Source organism: Cetorhinus maximus, chromosome 3 (genome assembly GCF_964194155.1).
Source record: "Cetorhinus maximus chromosome 3, sCetMax3.hap1.1, whole genome shotgun sequence".
Taxonomy (NCBI): Eukaryota; Metazoa; Chordata; class Chondrichthyes; order Lamniformes; family Cetorhinidae; genus Cetorhinus; species Cetorhinus maximus.
In genome coordinates, this window is record NC_135881.1 from 64935599 (window position 1) to 64956998 (window position 21400).

The 21400-nt window shown below is 40.1% G+C and overlaps 1 protein-coding gene across 3 annotated transcripts in view; it reads left to right on the top strand.

Moving 5' to 3' along the window:
* The window catches only part of akap9 (A kinase (PRKA) anchor protein 9), a 283026-nt gene that overhangs the window by 74197 nt on the left and 187429 nt on the right, over positions 1 to 21400 (top strand). For all 3 annotated transcript variants that reach the window (XM_078538478.1, XM_078538479.1, XM_078538480.1), the window contains exons 6-11: positions 5188 to 5343; positions 10618 to 10815; positions 13963 to 16590; positions 16870 to 16983; positions 17554 to 17767; positions 18402 to 18478. In XM_078538478.1, the coding sequence (XP_078394604.1) occupies positions 5188 to 5343; positions 10618 to 10815; positions 13963 to 16590; positions 16870 to 16983; positions 17554 to 17767; positions 18402 to 18478 (3387 nt within the window). The remainder of the gene's footprint in view (positions 1 to 5187; positions 5344 to 10617; positions 10816 to 13962; positions 16591 to 16869; positions 16984 to 17553; positions 17768 to 18401; positions 18479 to 21400) is intronic.

Consider the following 21400-nt stretch of genomic DNA (forward strand, 5'->3'; position numbering starts at 1 on the left):
TCCTTAAGTAGTCTGGGATGTAGATTATCAGGCCCTGGGGATTTATCGGCTTTCAATCCCATCAATTTCTCCAACACCATTTCCCTACGAGTATTGATTTTTTTCAGTTCCTCTCTCTCACTAAATCCTGTGTTCCCCAACATTTCTGGTATGTTATTTGTGTCCTCCTTTGTGAAGACAAAACCAAATTATTTATTTAGTTGGTCAGCCATTTCTTAGTTTCCCATTATAAATTCCCCTGTTTCTGATTGTAAGGGACCTACATTTGTCTTCACCAATCTTTCCCTCTTCACATACCTATAGAAACTTTTACTGTCAGTTTTTATGTTCCCTGCAAGCTTACTGTCATACTCTATTTTCCCCTTCTTAATCAATCCCTTGGCTCTCCTTTGCTGAATTCTAAAGTGCTCCCAACCCTCAGGTCTGTTGTTTTTTCTGGCCAACTTGTATGCCTCTTCCTTGGATCTAACACTATCACTAATTTCCCTTGTAAGCTATGGTTTGGCCACCTTTCCTATTTCACTTTTGTGGCAGACAGGAATAAACAATTGTTGCAGTTCACCCATGTGCTCTTTGAACGTTTGCCATTGCCTATCCACCATCATCCTTATAAGTAACATTTCCCAATCCATCATAGCCAACTCACGCCTCTTACTATCTTGGTTTCCTTTATTAAGATTCAGAACCCGAGTCTCAGAATCAACTACGTCACTCTTCGTCTTATTGAAGAATTCTATCATAACATGGTCACTCATCCCCAAGGGGCCTCGCACAACTAGACTGCCAATTATTCCTTTCTCATTACACAATACCCAGCCTAGGATGGCCTGTTCTCTAGTTGGTTCCTCAACGTATTGGTCCAGAAAACTATCCCGTGTATACTCCAGGAATTCCTCCTCTATGGTATTGTTACTAATTTGATTTGCCCAATCTATATGCAGATTAAAGTCACCCATAATTACAGATATTCCTTTATTGCATGCGCCTCTAATTTCCTGTTTAATGCCATTCCCAACATCACCACTACAGTTTTTACATACAACCCCTACTACCCTACTAACGTTTTTTGCCCCTTAGTGTTTCTCAGCTCTACCCATACAGATTCCACATCATCGGAGCTAATATTTTTCTTCACTATTGCGTTAATTTGCTCTTTAACCAGCAATGCAACTCCACCGCCTTTTCCTTTTTGCCTGTCCTTCCTAAATACTGAATAGCCCTGGATGTTCAGTTCCCACCCCTGGTCATCCTGCAGCCATGTCTCCATAATCCCGACTATATCATACCTGTTTACATCTATTTGCGCGGTTAATTCATCCACTTTATTGCGAATGCTCCTCGCGTTAAGGCACAAAGCCTTAAGGCCTGTCCTTTTAATATTACTTGTCCCGTTCTCATTATTTTTCACTGAGGCCCTGTTTGATTCTTGCCCTTGATTTCTCTGCCTATCACTTTTCTTAATCCCCTTTCTGTCTTTTGTTCTTGTCCTTGATTCCCCCTCCTCTGACTCCTTGCATAGGCTCCCATTCCCCTGCCATTTTAGTTTTAACCCTCCCCAACCACTCTAGCAAATATTCCCCCTTGGACATCAGTCACGGTCCTGCCCAGGTGTAACCCGTCCAGTTTGTACTGGTCCCACCTCCTCCAGAACCGGTCCCAATGTCCCAGGAATCTGAAATCCTCCCTCTCACACCACCTCTTCTGCCACGTATTCATCCAATATATCCTGCGATTTCTACCCTGACTAGCACGTGGCACTGGTAGTAATCCTGAGATCACTACCTTTGAGGTCCTACTTTTCAACTTACTTCCTAACTCCCTACATTCTGCTTTTAGGACCTCATCCCTTTTTTTACCTGTGTCGTTTGTACCAATGTGTACCAGGACCACTGGCTGTTGACCCTCCCTCTTCAGAAGGTCCTGTAGCCGCTCTGAGACATCTTTGACTCTAGCACCATGGAGGCAACATACTGGAGCCTCGTTTGCTGCCACAGAAACGCCTATCAATTTCCCTTACAATTGAATCCCCTATAACTATTGCATTCCCACGCTTTTTACTCCTCCCCTGTGCAACAGAGCCAACCGTGGTGCAACAAATTTGGCTGTTGCTGCGTTCCCCTGAGAGGCCAATCCCCCAACACTATCCAAAGTGGTGTATCTGTTTTGCAGGGGAATAGCCACAGGAGTTTCCTGCACTGCCTGCCTAGTCCTTTTGCTGTGCCTGGTGGTCACCCATTTCCTTCCTATTTGTGGACTCTTAGCCTGCAGCGTGACCACCTCTCTATACATGCTATCCACGATGCTCTCCGCCTTGTGGATTCTCTACAGTGTCCCCAGCTGCTGCTCTAGCTCTGAAACCCAGGCTTCCAGGAGCTGCAGCTGGAGACACTTGTCGCACACATTCTGGCCCCCGGCACTGGAAATGTTCCCGGCTTCCCACGTAGAGCAGGAGTAGCACACCACGGCTTTGAGCTCTCCTGCCGTGACTTACCACTTTAAATTATATTAAACCTTTTGGAAGATACTTAACATCAAATAATATCAATTACTCTAGGGCCCTTCTTCCCTGCTCCTCATTGTTGCAGAACATAGCCCTTATAAACGATGAACCACAAAATAAGAACTTAAAAACTACAAGTGATAAATGTAGTAAATACTTACCCAACCGTACTCATGGTACTCAAAGGACCACCTTGTTCTCTCCTCACCGAATTCCCTCAGCCACCTCTGCTCTCCCAGCTCCTCTTCAACTCCCGGCTCCCCTCGCGCTCCTCTTCAACTCCTGGCTCCCCTCACGGCACTCCTCAAGCTCCTCTTCAACTTCCGGCTACCCTCGCTTTGCTCTTCAACTCCCAGCTCCCCTCGCCCTCCTCTTCAACTCCCGGCTCCCCTTGCGCTCTATTAATGCTACAGAAGGAAATTTAGTGACGGTGGTGGACTCCTCTCACTGCACCTCGGATGGTTTTAGATGCTGGATATCCAGAAATACTGCTGCCAACAATTTAATCTGCAGAGTTTTCATAGAATGGCTGCAAGATAAATTGCAGCCACCATGCACTTTAAATATGGTGCCAGCTCCTGCACATCCATCTGGTGATGTGGGCCTTCCCGTCATCAGAGCTGCCCCTGCCACGTGATCTGACGGCAAGCCTGTGTCACCATAACTAAGTGGCTGGCTACCACATGATCGGGTTCAGCAGGCCACCATGAACCTGTGCCAGATTCTCAATGACTTCTGGTCACATGGGCGGAACCTGCAGCGAGAAACCCAGTCCAAGGGCCTGGTGGACCTGCAGTGCAGTAGTTAGCATTGCTAACGTGAGGGCACAAAAACTTGTATAACAGCCTAATTTGAGCCACTAAAATATTCTGTTTTTGATTCTGCCTTTAAAGCTTTTTACTATTGTGAATATTGCACTAGATTTTTAATTAGAGTTTCGTATTTTTCTATTGCGATGAATGACCATATCAGCTTTAGTGGGATGAGTTGCTTAGCTCAAATTTTTTTTATTATTGAACAACTGATGGAACAGCTCCATTGTTGGTACACTTGGGGGGGGGATAAATTACGAAAACATTGTTTTTAAACTTGGTTTTATTAGCAAGATTTGTGTTTATGCAGAAGTCTATACCATCTTAACTAGCATGAAGTAACCATTAAAAGGTGACTCAGTAACTTGTGCAAAAAGTGAAAGTAGTAAGCATCAGTTAATTTTTTTTCTATACTTTCAGTATAGCTATCCCTCCTTTAGTATTCCTAATGTGTTCCTAAAAAATGGCATGCTAAACGAAAATCACTTTCCCATAAGAAAACATGGAATAGGGGTGGGTTACGTTCCTGACCTGTAATTTTTACATTGAAAATCTTTTGCTGCCTTGAACCTGACTGGCCCAAAAGCCCTCTTAATAATTCTTACTAAACGGTAATAACTCAACTCTTAATAACTTCGGAGCATAGAATTTAGGAGCAGCAGTAGGCCATTCAGGCCTCTGAGTCTGCTCCACCATTCAATAAGATCATGGCTGATCTGCCGGTGGTCTTAGCTCTACTTTCCTGTCTGTCCGCCATAACTCTTGACTCCCTTGTCTACCAAAATTCTACCCAACTCTGCCTTGAATAAATTCAAAGACCCAGCCTCCTCGGCTTTCTGGGGAAGAGAATTCCACATACTAATGACCCTCTGAGAGATAAAAATTCTCCTCACCTCTCACTTAAAAGGCAGATCTCTTTGTCTTAAGCTGTGTCCTCTAGTCTAGCCTCCCCGACAAGTAGAAACATCCTCCCAGTGTCTACCCTGCCCCCTAGGATCTTTTATGTTTCATCCTTCTAAACGCCAATGGATATAGACCTGACTAGTTCAACCTTTCTTCATAGGATAAGCCCTTCATCCCAGGAATGAGTTAAGTGAACCTTCTCTGTACTGCTTCGAGTGCAATTATATCCTTTCTTAAATAAGGAAGCTTACTAACTCTTAACTTACTCTGCCATTCCCTCTCACCCACCTCTTCCCTCTCCTGAACCCTCCGCTTTAGAGAGGACCTGGGAGAGTGGCAGTGAGAGGAGATGCAAGTGGAAGGATCATGGAGGGAACCAGTGAGCAAGGGAGGTGGTGAAGTAGGAATGTTGGGGAGGTTGGCAAGCGGGAGAGGTGGCAAGTGAGAAGGTCAGGGAAGGAGGCAGCAAATGGGGGGGGGCCGCGGAAGGAGGCAGTGAGCAGGAGGGTTGGGAATGGAAGTGGCAAGCTGGAGAGGCTGAGAGTGGGAAGGTCGGGCAGGGAGGCAGCAAGCGGGAGGATCAGGCAGGGAGGCGATGAGCAGGAGGATCAGACAGGGAGGCAGCGAGTGGGAGGATCAGGCAGGGAGGCGGCGAGCAGTGGGGTTGGGCAGGGAGGTTGTGAGCGGCAGTTTGCTTTTTAAAAAAGACTGAACATGCTCAGTAACTGCACGAAAACAAATTTTGCAGCAGTGCTATTTGGGGAAGGCCCCTAATTTACCAACTGCTCTAATATGGAAATGCGCTCTTAGAATGCACTTTAAATCGTGTATAGAAAAGCTGTATTATCCATCCCACAGATAAAATATGAAAGGTGTGGAAGGGCCTATGTAAGAAATTCAAGATTAATTGAGCTTGTATAAATTAATAGATAAATTATTAATTTATGCTGTATAATTGTATTCTTCACACAGCTACAGGACTTTGAAGCTGCAGTCAAGCAGAGAGATGGTATTATTACGCAACTCACTGCTAATCTACAGCAAGCTAGGAAAGAAAAGGATGAGATTCTTCAAGAATTTTTGGACTTAACAGAGCAAAGTCAAAAACTACAAATCCAATTTCAACAGGTAAAATTCATTATTATCAGTTTCTTTTTATCCTTTCACAGGACGTGGGCATCACTGGCTAGGCCAACATTTGTTGCTTATCCCTAAATTGCCCTTAAGAAGGTCATGATGAGCCACCTTTTTGAACTGTGGTTGTCCATGCAGCATAGCTACATCACGCTGCTGTTAGGGAGGGAGTTCCAGGCTTTTGACCCAGCAACAAAATAGAATTAAATTTTTCTGCTAGACATGCACATTTGCACGCAAGTATACAAGGTGTTAATTTCGCACTGTTAGCACTACTACCTCACAGGCAGAAAGTAATAGATTCAAACTCCACTCCAGGATGCAAATCCACAATTTATGCTGACACTGCAGTTCTGTAGTGAAGTGCTGAATTTTGACATTGAGATCGTTGAACTTCCCGACATTATTTAAAGATGAGCAAGGAGTTGACATGGTATTTTGATCAATATTTTTTCCTCAACCTGTAAACACATTTGCTGGTCAGTTATCTCATTTGCTTTTTGAGAAACCTTGCTATGTGGGAATTGGCTGCAATGTTTGCCATAAAACACAGATATACTTAAATTCATTGGTTGAGAAGTGCTTTGGCATATTCTGAAGACTTGAAAGGAGTTACATAATGGCTCTTTCTGAGGGGATTACCTCAAAATAATGTTGTTTAATTTTAATTCCTACAAGATGACATTATTGATGTCCTTGGTAACCTGTTGCAAATTGACAGCTAAATTATAGGGTTAGATTTGTGATAATAAACCCAATGGGTCAATTTTTAATTTACCCAATGAAGGATTGTTCATTCTTGGCATCTCCACAAACTGTTGGAAAAGCTTCAACTTAATCTGGCACTAAAGAATGGCTTTTCGCCCCCAATTTCACTTCTCTGCCATGCCGGATCATTGGAGGTCCCTGAAGTTCAATTTTCCAAGTTATAATTACATGCTCATCGTATTGGCATTCAGCTGTTATTAAGCTTTATAAGACCATAAGACATAGGAGCAGAAATTAGGCCATTCGGCCCATCGAGTCTGCTCCACCATTCAATCATGGCTGATAAGTTTCTCAGCCCCATTCTCCCGCCTTCTCCCCGTAACCTTTGATCCCCTTACCAATCAAGAACCTATCTACCTCGGTCTTAAATACACTCAATGACCTGGCCTCCACAGCCTTCTCTGGCAATGAATTCCATAGATTCACCACTCTCTGGATAAAGAAGTTTCTTCTCATCTCTGTTCTAAAAGGTCTTCCCTTTACTCTGAGGCTATGCCCTCGGGTCCTAGTCTCTCCTACTAATGGAAAGATCTTCCCCACGTCCACTCTATCCAGGCCTTTCAGTATTCTGTAAGTTTCAATCAGATCCCCCCTCATCCTTCTAAACTCCATTGAGTATAGACCCAGAGTCCTCAAACGTTCCTCATATGTTAAGCCTTTCATTCCTGGGATCATTCTCGTGAACCTCCTCTGGACCCTCTCCAGGGCCAGCACTTCCTTCCTGAGATACGGGGCCCAAAATTGCTCACAATATTCTAAATGTGGTCTGACCAGAGCCTTATAAAGCCTCAGCAGCACATCCCTGCTTTTATATTCTAGTCCTCTCGAAATAAATGCCAATATTGCATTGCCTTCCTAACTACCGACTCAACCTGCAAGTTAACCTTAAGAGAATCCTGGACTATGACTCCCAAGTCCCTTTGCACTCCAGACTTCTGAATTCTCTCCCCATTTAGAAAATAGTCTATGCCTCTATTCTTCCTACCAAAGTGCATGACCTCACACTTCCCCACGTTGTATTCCATCTGCCACTTCTTTGCCCATTCTCCTAAACTGTCCAAATCCTTCTGCAGCCTCCCTGCCTCCTCAATACTACCTGTCCCTCCACCTATCTTTGTATCACCTGCAAACTTAGCCAGGATGCCCTCAGTTCCTTCATCTAGATCATTAATGTATAAAGTGAAAAGTTGTGGTCCCAACACTGACCCCTGCGGAACTCCACTAGTCACCGGCCGCCATCCTGAGAAGGACCCCCTTATCCCCACTCTCTGCCTCCTGCCAGACAACCAATCTTCTATCCATGCTAGTACCTTGCCTCTAACACCATGGGCTCTTATCTTACTGAGCAGCCTCCTGTGCGGCACCTTGTCAAAGGCCTTCTGGAAGTCCAAGTAGATAACATCCATTGGCTCTCCTTTGTCTAACCTACTCGTTACCTCCTCAAAGAATTCTAACAGATTTGTCAGGTATGACCTCCCCTTGATGAAACCATGCTGACTTTGCCCGATTTTACCATGCACTTCCAAGTATTGTGAAATCTCATCCTTAATAACGGACTCTAAAATCTTACCAACGACCGAGGTCAGGCTAATCGGCCTGTAATTTCCTGTCTTTTGCCTCACTCCCTTCTTAAACAGGGGGTCTACAAATTAGTCACTCCCATCTGACAGGTGTCAGGTTTATTTAGGATGTCATCTTTTAGACTGCATTTGTTATGCCCAGACTCAACTATTCTAGCTCTTTCCTGGCCAGGTTCCCACCTTGCATCCTCTGTAAGCTTGAACTCATCCAAAACTCTTCTGCCTTCAGCCTAATTTGCACCAAATTCAATTCACCCATCTTCACCCATGTGCTCACTGAGCTTATTAGCACCCAATCTGGCAGTGCTTGAACTTAAAATCCATATCCCCTTGTTCTAACCCTCTGTGGCCTTGCTTTCTCTTTCTCCATAACCTCCTCCAGCCCTACAACCCTTAAAGACCTGGGCGTTCCTCCAGTAGAAGTCTTTTGCGCATCCCCGATTTCCCTTGCCCCATTATTGGTGGTCATACCTTTAGTTGCCTAAGCCACAAGTTCAGGAATTCCCTCCTTAAACCCCTGCACCTGCTTTTGGTCACCTATTCTGATATCTCTTTATGTGGCTTGGTTTCAAATTTTGTTAAGTAAAATACCTTGTGACGTTTTTGCCATGTACTATGCAAGTTATTGCTGCTGTCAGATGGGAGTGACTAATTTGTAGTTTCCAATTCAAGTCCCTTACCATGGAGTCTGTTTCACCATTGATGTGTGAGCATGGACCAGGCTTTCTAGTGTAGGTCTGTGATGGGTACCCAGGAAAGTAAATGTTCTGTCAAATTTGTATGTATGCCTACCAATTCCTTACTGACACTGATAGGTTCTTTGTTGCTTGATGTGGAAGGTGGGGTCTGCCACACATTCAGGAAGTGCTGATTCAAAGCTCTTGGATTGGAGCACATAACACTTCAACAGGCCTGAACATTCAAGTTAATTTAAGGCAAATTGTTATTTTTACTGGAATACTTTACAGCAGTCAGTGTGCCATTAAACAAAGCAGTTTTTGAGTAGTTACAAGGGAGCATTGATTGTTGTGGGTAAGGCAGTAGTTTTTTTCATAAGTATCATGGTAGTCCAATCCCATAGTTTTAATGTAAAATTTTATGAAAAACCAAATGTCTACGTCCAGCAGAGTCATGTTTTCTTTAGAACTGGAATCTGTTAATTATATTAAATTCTTCCCCCTTGTGGTGTCGCACCTATGTTTGGTTTACTATTGGAGGTGTTTTTCCCTCCTCTCCACCTGCCTCCTGTGCTCCTTAAATCTCCCATGCAGCAATGTGATATCTGATAACTTTCCTCAGTGAGATAGTTGCCCACAACAGTTGGCCTTGAATCAAACACCGAAGGTGATTCAGCTAGGGATATGATCTTTAGGAATTCTATTAACAATATAAAACCAAGTTATCTCTTCCTGTTTTAGCTATCTGCTATTGAATTGTTCATGGCAAAACTTTTTTTCTGATTTTTGGGAACTGATTTTATAAAAAAGTTAAGGTTAATAACTACTGGTATGTGTCCAACGAGTCTTGCGTTAGCTTTCATGCCTTATAAAAGTGAAAGCCCAATCAATACACAAGCTTTCCCACTTTTGTTTCTTGTGGCAGGAAGCTTTATCACCAGATAACACACAATAAGCGTGTTGACTAAGTCATCTTTGTCTTTTTCTTTTTCCCCATGCCTAATGGCAAATGAGGCAGATGAAGCACATGCATATGTCAGTTTCCTTGGCTAGTTTCTCCTGGAGCAGGTCAACATCCTGTTGCCAGAGGCTGTAGCTTGAGGGGTGCCTCTCCACATTGAGCATAGCTGGCGAAGAGACACTCCTGCTCTTACTGCCTGCCATAATCAACCTATTTGGCCACGTTACAAACACACCTTCCATGGCCATCTTGTCTTGGAGTGTGACTTGAGGTTTCAAGTTTCTGACTCAGAAGCAGGAGCACTACCCACTGCACCACAAGACCTCCCTAAATGTTGACCAAGTATCAGGGAGATATTGCCCATTCTGAATGAGTAATATATGATTACACATGGAGCTGAGGAAAAGCATTATGTGTGGACATCTTTTTTAAGGGTCCACACACCCACAGCCCCAATACCCATGAAACCCGGGGTGATTGGATGACTAGTGACTGCAGCCTAGTGAAACAATAGGAAATATTAGTTTGCTACTGCCTGCACATGAGACCTCAAAAGATAATTGATCAAATTTCACCCAGACCAGCACCTAATGGACTCCTTGGCCTGCCTTTTACTGCTGTAACAGTAAAAATCATGGCCATGTTAATCTTTGCCAATCTGTAGTGTATTGAACTATGGAAGATTTTCAGTATATGGATTTGCAAATTTCAGTTTAACAATTTACAAATCATCACACACAAGCATAAATTAATTAAAATCTTTTTTTAACATTTTCATTTCTGTAATGTTGAGACATCACCTTGCTTTCTTGCACCTTATCAGAACATTTCCTGCCCTGCTAACCAAACTTTTAGTTTTTGCCTGAAAAAATCTTGTATGAATGCTGCCAGTTTAACGCTAAAATAAAAGTATGAGATTACAATTATTGAATTCCGAAGCATCCTCCAAGACTTTCGTCTTTTTTTGATTGCCCTCATTTGTCCCTCTAAATGGGTTTGGGAAAGTTAGATGGCTTTTGCTGCACTTATTTATATAATCTCATGATGTTTAGATATTCTTCTGTAGCAAAAAGAATAAGTGTCTCTTGACCTTGATGTAGATCTATAGCTCTAAATATTGTAATTATAGAAATTAAATGCAGTTCATTCATGAAAGACCTCACAGCATTTTTGTAGTAAGTTTTTCACTTTATGAAGTAAGTTATAATTAGTGTGGGTGTAATCTTGTTTTGCAAAGCTAACAGTTTAAAACTCATACAGTTTTCTTTTTTATAAATTGCAGTTGCAAGCCAGTGAAGCTGTGAGAAGTACTAACCATGGTACAACAGCAGCTGACTTGATACATTCAAAGCAACAGCTCATTACTTATCAAATGCAGATTGAAGAGCAGGAACAACAGTTGAAGGCCTTCCAGGAAATGAATGATAAATGTCAGCAACAAATAAAATATCTACAGACTCAGCTTCAAGATCAAGCAGTGGTATGCCTATTTTTGAATACAAATCTAAGCCTATTTATAGTGAAGATTATTGTTCTTGTAAAGAAACCACTTAATTCTTCTACAACAAAAACAGAAAATACTGGGAAAACTCAGCAGGCGTAACAGCATCTGGAGAGAGAGACAGAGTTGATGTTTCGAGTCATATGACTCTTCAGAGCTAAAGAGAAGTAAAGATGTGATGAAATTTATACTGTTTAAGGGAGGCGGAGCAGGTGAAGCTGGATAGAAGGCCAGAGATAGGTGGAGGCAAAGGAGAGATTGACAAAGATGTCATGAACAAAAGGACAAAGGGGTGTTAATGGTAGTGGTACTGGCTAAAGGAGGTGCTGATGGTGGCATTAAGGTCAGAAAGCAGAATGTGATATAGCAGGACAAGGGTAAGCACTCTGGAAAGAACAACATGAACAAGTGACAGATGGCTCTAGTCGGGGTGGGGTCGGGGGAGGGGACGGTGGTGGGAAAAAGGATCAAAAATAGGATAAAAGATGGGGATAAAATAATTAATAAAAATGGAAAAAAATAAAATTAAGTGGATAAAAAATTAAAATGAATATTGAAAAAAGGGGATAAAAAAGGGGTGAGGATAGAGGAGAGAGTTAGACCTGCTGAGTTTCTGAAGTTAGAGTTCTGAGAGGAAGTTAGAGTTCTGAGAGTTAGTCAGACCTGCTGAGTTTTTCCAGCATTTTCTGTTTTTGTTTAAGATTTCCAGCATCTGCAGTATTTTGCTTTTATTTCACTTAATTCTTCTCTCAGCTTTCCACACTCTGAGCAGTGGCATGATTTATATTAATTTAAGAAGAAATTTGAACATGTAATGATATTGTCTTAATTTTGTTCCTAAATATCTATACTAGTCCATCAGTAATTGTTTCTGGATCATTTCTGAGTATACTATAACATTCAATGTTTACTTTGGCTGTATGACACTGCTTAAAATAGTTCACAAAAATGAAGCTTATCAACTTAACTCTTTAAATTTAAGAATTTTTTTAAAAATAGAAACCAATGGAACGTTTGTTTCACAGCATCTTGTAGTTTGAACTATTTTTTGTTGGCTGATCGCATCCAGTTTTTAATCGTACAGTGTAATTAATAGAGCTACTGGAGTGAGAATGCAATGATACTGACAATTGTAAACTTGACATTCATGTTGAGGCCAACTCCATCATACTTTGCATTTAACTTGAAGCAGATACTCTACAAATAAAATATTTACTTTTCCTTGCAAGGGCTTGTATTTGAAAGCTCAGACCATTTTCATGGTCACAACATATCCTCATGTGTTTGTGTATACAAGTAACTAGAATACACATTGCTCAGCACTGTACCAGACCACACAGTAATATTTCAACTGAAGTTGTGTTGTATTAATTTTTATGTTAACTTTGTTGACTCTGGCAAATTTGGTGATTGCTGCTGCCGCTTGTGGCTACTCCTACCAGGAGATCTGCTGTCATTGCATATCACGCTTGTTTGTCTTGCGCCATCCTCTCACATCCACTGTATTTCATCCGCAACCACTCTGTAACGTCTGTCATCCGACTATGCCTAGCTTGACCCATTTTTCTGCTGGCCCCCATTTTGCCCTCTAGAAGAGATCACTGTAGGTTTTCAGCTCTGATCAAATGGCTAAAATACTGACATTTTCTTTTCTGGGTATTGCTTTTTAGGGCTGTTTTTGTTCTTGAAATTTCAAGCACCTCTTCATTGGTCTTATGGCCATGTGTATGGAATTTTTAGCACCCACATTTTAAAGGCCTCTATTTTTTTCCACAGATCTTTATTAATTGTCTAGGTTTCTGAAGCATACAGAAAAGGGGATAGAATGTAGCACCTGATGAGTTTTTTTTCTTGTTACAATCTTGAGTTTTCTAGTTGTTAACACATCTTTGGTGATTGTGAAAAAATGTTTTCTTTCCTGCATGATAGGCTAATTATCCCACTAAGGGAGTTATATTGTTCTGTTTTGGTAATGCATGCTGCCGAACTTGAAAGAGGATGATGTGATGCTTATTTTCAATAAGTGTAACAAAACAAACTGACCCAGGAATTGACCCATTAGTCTTTTATCGATACTGGGTAAAATGATTCAATTTATTGTTGGGAATGATAACCTAACAAGCAATAGCCAAGTAGGGGACATTTCTGCCTGAACCACCTCAACTTTTTTTTGAGAAAATGACTGGTAAGTGTACAGTGGTGTATATTGTACATTATTGAATATTTGAAAAAAGTTCTGCTTAAAGTCATGGGAATTCAAAGTAAAAATGGATAAGAAATTGGCTTATGGGTAAGAAGGAATGAATACTTGCTGGAGAAGCTGTGTGTCAGATTTGGAGGGTGGTGGGTGGAAATGGGATGCCTCTGGGATTGATGTTGAGGCTCCTCCTATTTTCAATTTACATTAGTGATTTTAATTGCTTTTCAGTTTCTTTCATTCCACTTCTTTTCACCTGATTTTGGCATGAGAACCTCATGGCAGTTACTTCAAAGCTACAATGTTGAATTTGGTGGCTTCTTCAGTAATTCAGCATATTTACTTTGCAGTTGCTGGTGGCTGTACAAGACTCACATTAGGTATCAGCACACACACCTTTTGCATTCTGAATTCAGAACACCTTAGGAAGCACATTCCATTCATAGGTTGTTCTTTTTGCCTCAATATTTTTTTTGCCATATTGCAACCTCTAAGAAGTTACGTAGTAAATGAAATGTTCCTTTTTCTTCTGGTTATTTTGTTATGTATTCAAGCGATCTATTATGAAGATTTCCTCTTTTCCACTAGATCACCTGATATTTGTCAAAATGTAGTTAATACAGGTATTTCTAGAATTGAACTACACCAAATCACTTTCCAGATCAGTCTGAAGTTGCTGTCGTCTTTGGAATGAATAGTACCATTCCAGGACATGAGGTTTTTCTTTGTCTATAACATCACCAAAATGGGCATGCAATCAACACAATCTATTCAAGCTGAAAACATACCCTTTAAGCTTTGTTAAACCTGTTCAATTTAGTGAGAGAATGCTTGTTAAAGTTTATTTTCCCAATACCAGATCAAGCAAAACTTTGTTTGCAAGTGAATGTTTGGAATATTCATCTTTATTTCTTTTTCTTTTTACATAGAGTGACAATGAAAAGACTGATAATGTACTGAAGTTAAATAGCAAAGACCAATTAATTGAACAGCTTGAAAACACTGTTAAAGAACATGAAAATGTGACATTATTGTTGAAAGATAAGATGCTTGCTTCTGATAAATTAGTTCAAGATTTAAATGAACAGATATTGAAAAAAAATCAAGCTACTGAGTACCTGAGGACAGAATTGACTAATTCAAAGCAAAGGGAGAGACAGTCATCGGATGAAATAAAGCAGTTAATGGGTACTGTGGAAGCACTTCAGAAACGCTGTCACATGGGCAATTTGTCTGAATTAGAAACCGTACAAAGGATTGAAGTAGAAAATCATCGGAAAATGGAGCAACTTCAAGCAGAATTGGATGAGATGTATGGAAAACAGATAGTGCAGATGAAACAAGAATTGCAACAGCAACATACTTTGGAGATTAGAAGACTTACTGAGCAGCATAAAACTGAAATGGAAAAGGCTTTAGGTCATTCTGTTAATAACTTAGTCAATGAGGAACAAATTAATTTGTTAAATGTGGCAATCAATGAATTAAATGCCAAATTAAGAGACTCTCATTTTCAGAGAGACCAAATAAGGCAAGAAATGACACAACAGCTGGAAAGAGCTTCTGAAAAAAACATACAGCTGCAGAACCAAGTTGAAGAACTCTTAGAAGAGCTCAGCTTCACTAAAGGTCAAATTCGGAGAGCCTCAGAAAGTATTACTGATCAGAAGTACAAAATGCATGAAGCAGAAGAACTGAAAGACATGGTTGAGCAGTTGAAGGCCCAAATATTAGCTACTTCAGAGTTTAATAAGGAGCTGGAATCTGAGCATGAGGCAGAAGTTACCAACTATAAAATTAAGCTTGATATGCTGGAGAGGGAAAAAGATGAAGTTTTGGGTAGGATGGCTGAATCTCAAGAAGCTGAATTAGAAAGAGTAAGGACTCAACTTCTTTTCAGCCATGAAGAAGAGCTAAGTAAACTAAAAGAAGACCTCAAAAGAGAACATATATTAAATGTTTGTAATATTCGGGAAGAAATGGCCATGAAACAGAGTCAGCATTTGGAGAGCTTGCAAACAGAATTTGGTAAAAAAATGAAAGAAATAAAATATGAAAGGGATAATATGGTCATTAAAAATAACCAACTATTATCTGAGATTGCCGTATTAAAAAAAGAACTGCAGATATCACTTAAGAATGATAAAGTGGAAGAGGTGTATCTGCGGATAAGTGAACTTGAAACAGAAATTGAAGCATTAAGAGAAGTTGAGAAAGAAAAGAATACACTGGAAAAAGGAATACTAGAGCTACAAGCCAGGAATAATGTTTTGGAGAAACAGTTTGAGGAGCAGAAAGCTATGGAGATAAAAATCAAAGGGCTTCAGAAAGAAAATGAAGGTCTTCAAGAAACCAAAAAACAATTAGAAGAAAAGCTGAAAATTCGCATTGAATCTGAAGAGAATAAGTTGGCATTAGTTAGTGAAAATGAGCTTTCAGAAATGAGAGGACATATTGAAAGGCTTACGGCAGTTAATGGACAGCTTGAAGCCCGTGAGAGGGAACTCCAAGAGGAGGTTGAGAGACAAAGGAACACCTTTTCTTTTGCTGAGAAAAACTTTGAAGTTAACTTTCAAGAATTACGCGATGAATATGATTGTCTGCTGAAAATGAAGTCACGCATAGAAGAAATGATGATTAAGCAAGAAATTGAATATGAATCCAAGTTAAAGATCTTAAATGAACAGCTCCAGCTGTCAGAGTTAAAGAAAGACAATGAAAATTGCACAGTGATAAATAAAGTGCAACTGGACAAAACATTTGATAATTCCAGTGGCCAACCTATAAGTATAGGAAGCAGAGAGGTCATTGAAAAAGATACAACTGAACTCATGGAAAAACTTGAGATAGCTCAACAGGATAAGAATGAGCTATCTAAGAGACTTTCAGATCTTTCAGAGGTTTTAATTTTGAGGCAAAATGAAATTTTACACTTGAAAGAGGAACTGAAATTTCTAAAAGAACAAACTGCAGAAAGGTGTGAGAAAACGGACAGAATTGAGAATCAAAAACTGCCAGATGTTAAAGTCAAGACCCAAGAACACCACCAAATGTCCCAAACAAACATAATCAGAGCAAAGAATGAATATCAGTCTAAAGAGCCATCTTTTATTGTTTCTTGTGAATTAAAAGAACATGAACAACAGGAAGAAAATATAATGGAACAATTAATTTCACTACAAAATTCAATGAAGATTATTGTTTTAGAAAGAGATGAGATGCAACAAAATCAGATTAACCTTATCCAAGAAAAAGAATCTCTATTAACCCAAAATCAGTACTTAAGAGAGAAACTGGCATCTGAATCCTTAGTTGATCTACAGACTGAAAGGGACCATCTCAAACATCAGCTGGAGTCTGTTCGAGCTGAACAGCTGGGCTTGGCTGAACTTGTGCAGCAGAAAACTTTGATGGAAGAAACTTTTCACAAAAAGAGAGAGGAAATAGAAAATACTTTAATTAAAGCTCAACAGGAGAAGTTGGAACTGGAGAAGAAGATTGAAGCACACTTTGGAGTTCCTATTTGTGAACTGCATACTGGATTGGTGGAAAATCAGGTATGTGAGCAATATGGTAGAAATATTAAAACACTGTCAATATAGCATATAAATCTGGTAATTTTATAATAAATGCCATTGGCTTTGGTAGACATCCAGGCTCATAGCCTATTATTATCTTCTCAAAACCTAAAGTAATTGGGCCCTTAATATGCTTTCACTGTTAGTTACAAAAGTTTAAAAATACATGTGACCATGCTGTAAAAACTTTTAAATGCTGACTTTTCTATTTAGTGAAACACAACTTTTGTCTTGAGTTACATGCAACCTGTGTTACAGCAAGCAAAAGATGCAGAGCAAGATGGATGTGAGAATTCTGCCGCAGTTCAAGGATGTACTGCGTCTGCTCAAGGTTACCTGGCTCAGCTGGAACAAACTAAGAAGCAGGCAGAGGTTTGATTCTCCACATTTAGTTCAGCATTATTTATCTATTACAGCATTCAGACATCTTTACCCCATTCCTATCACCCCATTTCCACCATTGCACCCCCAACCCTCACTGTACAAAGGGATATGAATTTTAATTTACTAATGCTTTCAGGTAATTTAAACAGTTTTGCTTAATCCCTTTAAAGTGCTACAATAATTGGAAGATTTTAGAAAGGTATGTTTGTAAAATTGTCATTCTTGTGAACTTTTTGTACCTTGAGTACATGTTCAATTATAAAAATGATTTCACAGGACCTACAAGAAATACATGAGATGTCTGGTATCTGCAATAATAATCCTGTCAGTAACTATGTTCAGATTCCTAGACTTGACTTGTGTTTTCAAGTGGCATTTCCATAAGAAGGAGAATTTTATATCATCATGCATTGGGTCAGGAAGGAGTGGTGTTGACTTTGACTCCCTTTCTAGTTAGACCATTCTGCCCCTTCACATTAAGAGGTGGAAGGAGATAATGGCTTGTGTGAGAAAAGAGGATGAAAAATAAAGAAAACTGATCTTTCTGTTTATTAACAGGTTGAATTAAAGCTTCAGTTGGAGGCTCAGCGCATTAGTCTTTCTCAGATTTATGCTGCTCAGCTGGAGCTTGTCCGTGACAATTTGAAAAATGAAAAAGAGACAGCTCTTGAAAGACTCCAGGAGAAGCTCACAATCTCTCATACTTCGGAAATAAAACAGCTTCAAGCATTGTACCAGCAGGAATTACAGGACTTCAAAAAACCTCAGAAAGGTGATTAAAAACAGAAAACCATAATAGGGGCAACATAAATTGAACCTGTTTAATGGAAAACTAATACAATATCTTACCTTTAATATTTTAATTTATTTTGAATAGCCTTATTCTTTAGAAGCATGTTTTAGTGGCTTTAAGCATTGTTAGCAATGCACAAGTTACTATTTGTAGCATGAACACTGTCTTGCACACCACCTGTAGCAATATAAAAAGATGCCCATCTCTCCATTTTAAGGAAAGAGAAAACTTAGCTTTCTGAGAATTAATGCGATGATCAAAACCCTTATTACTTAAAGGAGTAACTAGGGGAGTTCAAGCAATTTCCTGATCAAATTTTGCCTTCAGCTAGACAAATATTTTTAAATTTTAATAAAAATTTGGTTCCTGTTTTTATCGCAAGTATTTTCTATTGGTTTAATTTATATGAATCCCTTATGAGAAAATTGAATGGAGATTTCTGCAGTGTTTTCCATGCCACAGAATTAAACTCCTATTGAGTCGCTCAGTGAAGAGCCCTGAAATCAAGAAAATCTTCTCTTCCTTAGAACCCCATCCAAATTGGCATAACCGAGAATCATTTACATTTGCTCAAGCAATCATTTCTGATTTGTAATGAATGGTTATTGTTTAGGCTTTGAAGAATCTTCACAAATCTTGATAGAGAAGCTCAACAAGAAGATATCCGATGAATGCATGCAACTCACCCAGGTACATTAAAAGACTCAGAAATGTTATGTTATTGAAAATTATCCTGAATCCTTGTTTGAATAACTATATTCTGATTTTCTTTGCATGTTTCAAAATAAGCTTGCTTTTCTGAGCCAATGATAACTTGCTTTAAGGGTTAAAAAAAACTTGTAATATTTATTTACTGTTGTACTACTTTAATTGATCAAAAATTAGGTTAAGAAAAGTGCCATCCTTATATTTTAAAAGCTACAGTTTTGATTGCCCATGTAGGTGAATGGTTGTATCTGTGTTTCTGTATCATAACTTAAGAAATAGGAGCAGGAGTAGTCTAATGACCGCCTCACACTTTTTTTGCCATTCAATAAGATCATAGCTGACTACCCCAGCTGCACCTTCCACACTACCTTATATCCGCTTGATTCCCTTAGTATCCAAAAGTCTTTAAATTTTTTATTTGAACATAATCAATGACTGAGGTTCCACATCTCTTGGGTAGAGAATTCCAAAGGTTCACAACCCTTAAGTAGAACATTTTTCCTAATCTCGGTCCTAAATGGCTGATCCTCCTTCTGAGACGGAGATCCCTTGTTATAGACTCCCCAGCCATGGGGTATGTACTTTCAGCATCTACCCTATCAAGTCCCTTAAGAATGTTATATGTTTCAATGAGATCACCTCCCTTATCAACTCTAGGGAAAATAAATCTCGTCTACTGAATTTCTCTACATAGGACAGTCTCCCTAGGAGGAATCAGTCTGTTGAACCTTTGTTGCACTCTGTCTAAGGTAAGTATGAGGGGAGGTGATGACATAGTGGTATTGTCGCTGGACTAGTTTAGGAGCGGGCGCGTGGAGGCGTGCCTCCGATCGGCGCCCCCAATTGGGGGTGCACCGCCATTTTATGTGGGCGGGCCAATTAAGGCCCATCCAGCGTGACGTCCACAAGGAAGCGCTATGCGCTCCCTGTGCAGGCCGGGGGCAATTCCCTGAGCAGAGAGCGCACTCTTTCGCACATACGCGTGAAAGAGCGCACTCATCTCCCTGAGGCTGAGTGCTGCCTCAGGGAGATCGGCTCCTGTCTGAAACATTTTTAAAAACGGAACAAATAAATTTCCCTGATATGTCCCCTCATGTGACACTGTCACATGAGTTGGGACATGTCCATCACTTTCATTGACAATTTTATTAAAAATTTTAAAACCTATATGAAACCTTATCCCGCTTGTGGATGAGTTTCATGCTTTATCTTAAGCCCGCCAGGGCTCCCGGCCTGGCCATTGACAGGTCGGCGAGTGCACAGCTGATTCTGCTGAGCCCCCGCCGACCTGAAACTTGAAATGAGACGGGGTGACGTCGGGAGTTCCGTCCAACGTCATCCCGTGTCATTTTACGCATCGGCGAGCTGACCCCGCTCACCAACCGGGAAATCCTGGCCCAGGTGTGGGCTCACAAAGGCCCTATCGAATTGCAGTAAGGTTTATTTACCCTTACACTCCGATCCCTTAGTGATTGCAGTTAGCATACTATTTGCTTTTCTGATTTCTTTATAAAGCTGCATGTTAACTTTATATTTCATGGACAAGGACACCTAGATCCCTGTGAATACTGACATTTCCCAATCTCTCCCCATTTAAAAAAAAAACAAAACCTGCTTTTCTATTTTTTTGTATCAAATATTTCTTCACATATTTTTTCTACCAAATTCTTGCCCATTCTTATAACTTTTTCCAGACTCTCTGTGTCCTCCACACAGCTGACTTTCCCACTCAAGTTTGTATCATTAGCAAACTTTCTTTCTCTTGCTCCCTTCAAGTCATTGATACAGATTGTAAATAGTGGAGGTTCAAGCACTGATCCTTGCGGTACACCACTATCTGCAGCCTGCCAACCCAAATGATCTGTTTATTCCCACTCTTTGTTTTCTGTCCATTAGCCAATCCTCAATCTATGCTAACACATTACCCCCAATCCCATGAGGCCTAATTTTGTGTGATAACCTCTTGTGTGGTACCTTATTGAATACTTTTTGAAAATCCAAATACACTATCCACTGGTTTCCCCTCAACCATCCTACTAGTTACATCCTCAGAAGACCCGAATTGTCAAAACCTAATTTCTCTTTCATAAGTCCACATTGGCACTGTCCAATCCTATGTTATCATACCCCCAGTGATAGATTCTAGCATTTTCCCCACTACTGATGTCAAACTAACTGGCCTACTTCCTGTTTTCTCTCTCCCTCCTTTCTTGAATAATGGGGTTACATTTGCTCCCTTCCAAACTATAAGGGGTAATCTTGAACCTAGGGAATTTTGGAAGATCAAAACCAATTCATCTCTTTCTTTTAATACCATAGGTGTTTATCATCAGGTCCAGTGAATGTACTTGCTTTTATTCCTGTTAATCTCTCCAGTTACTTTACAAATTTCTTTAAATTTCCATTCTCGAGATCCATCCTTCCCCATTATTTCCGGATTTTGTTTGTCTTCTAATGTGAAGTCAGAGTATTTGCTAAATGTGCCTGCCATTTCCTTATTCCCTATTGTAATTTCTCCTGCTATTTCCGCTAATCTCTTCCTTTTCATGAGTCTACAGAAGCTTGTACAACCTATTCTATTTCTTTTGCTATTTCACGCTCATTGCCTTTTCTCTTTCATTATCAGTTTCCTGATTATCTTTTGCTGAATTCTAAAATAATCCCAATCTTCACACCTGCCTTTTGGCATCATTGTAAGCCTCTTCCCTTAATCCGATATAATAACTTAATACAAAATATTGCAGATGATGAAAATGTGAATAAAAACAGGAAATGCTGGAAAAACGCAGCCGGTCTGGCAGTATTTGTAACAAAAGAAACAGTTAATGTTTCAGAGCAATGACCTCCTATCAGAACTAGAAAAAGTCAGAGATGTGGCAAGCTTATAGCATATGCAAACTTGCA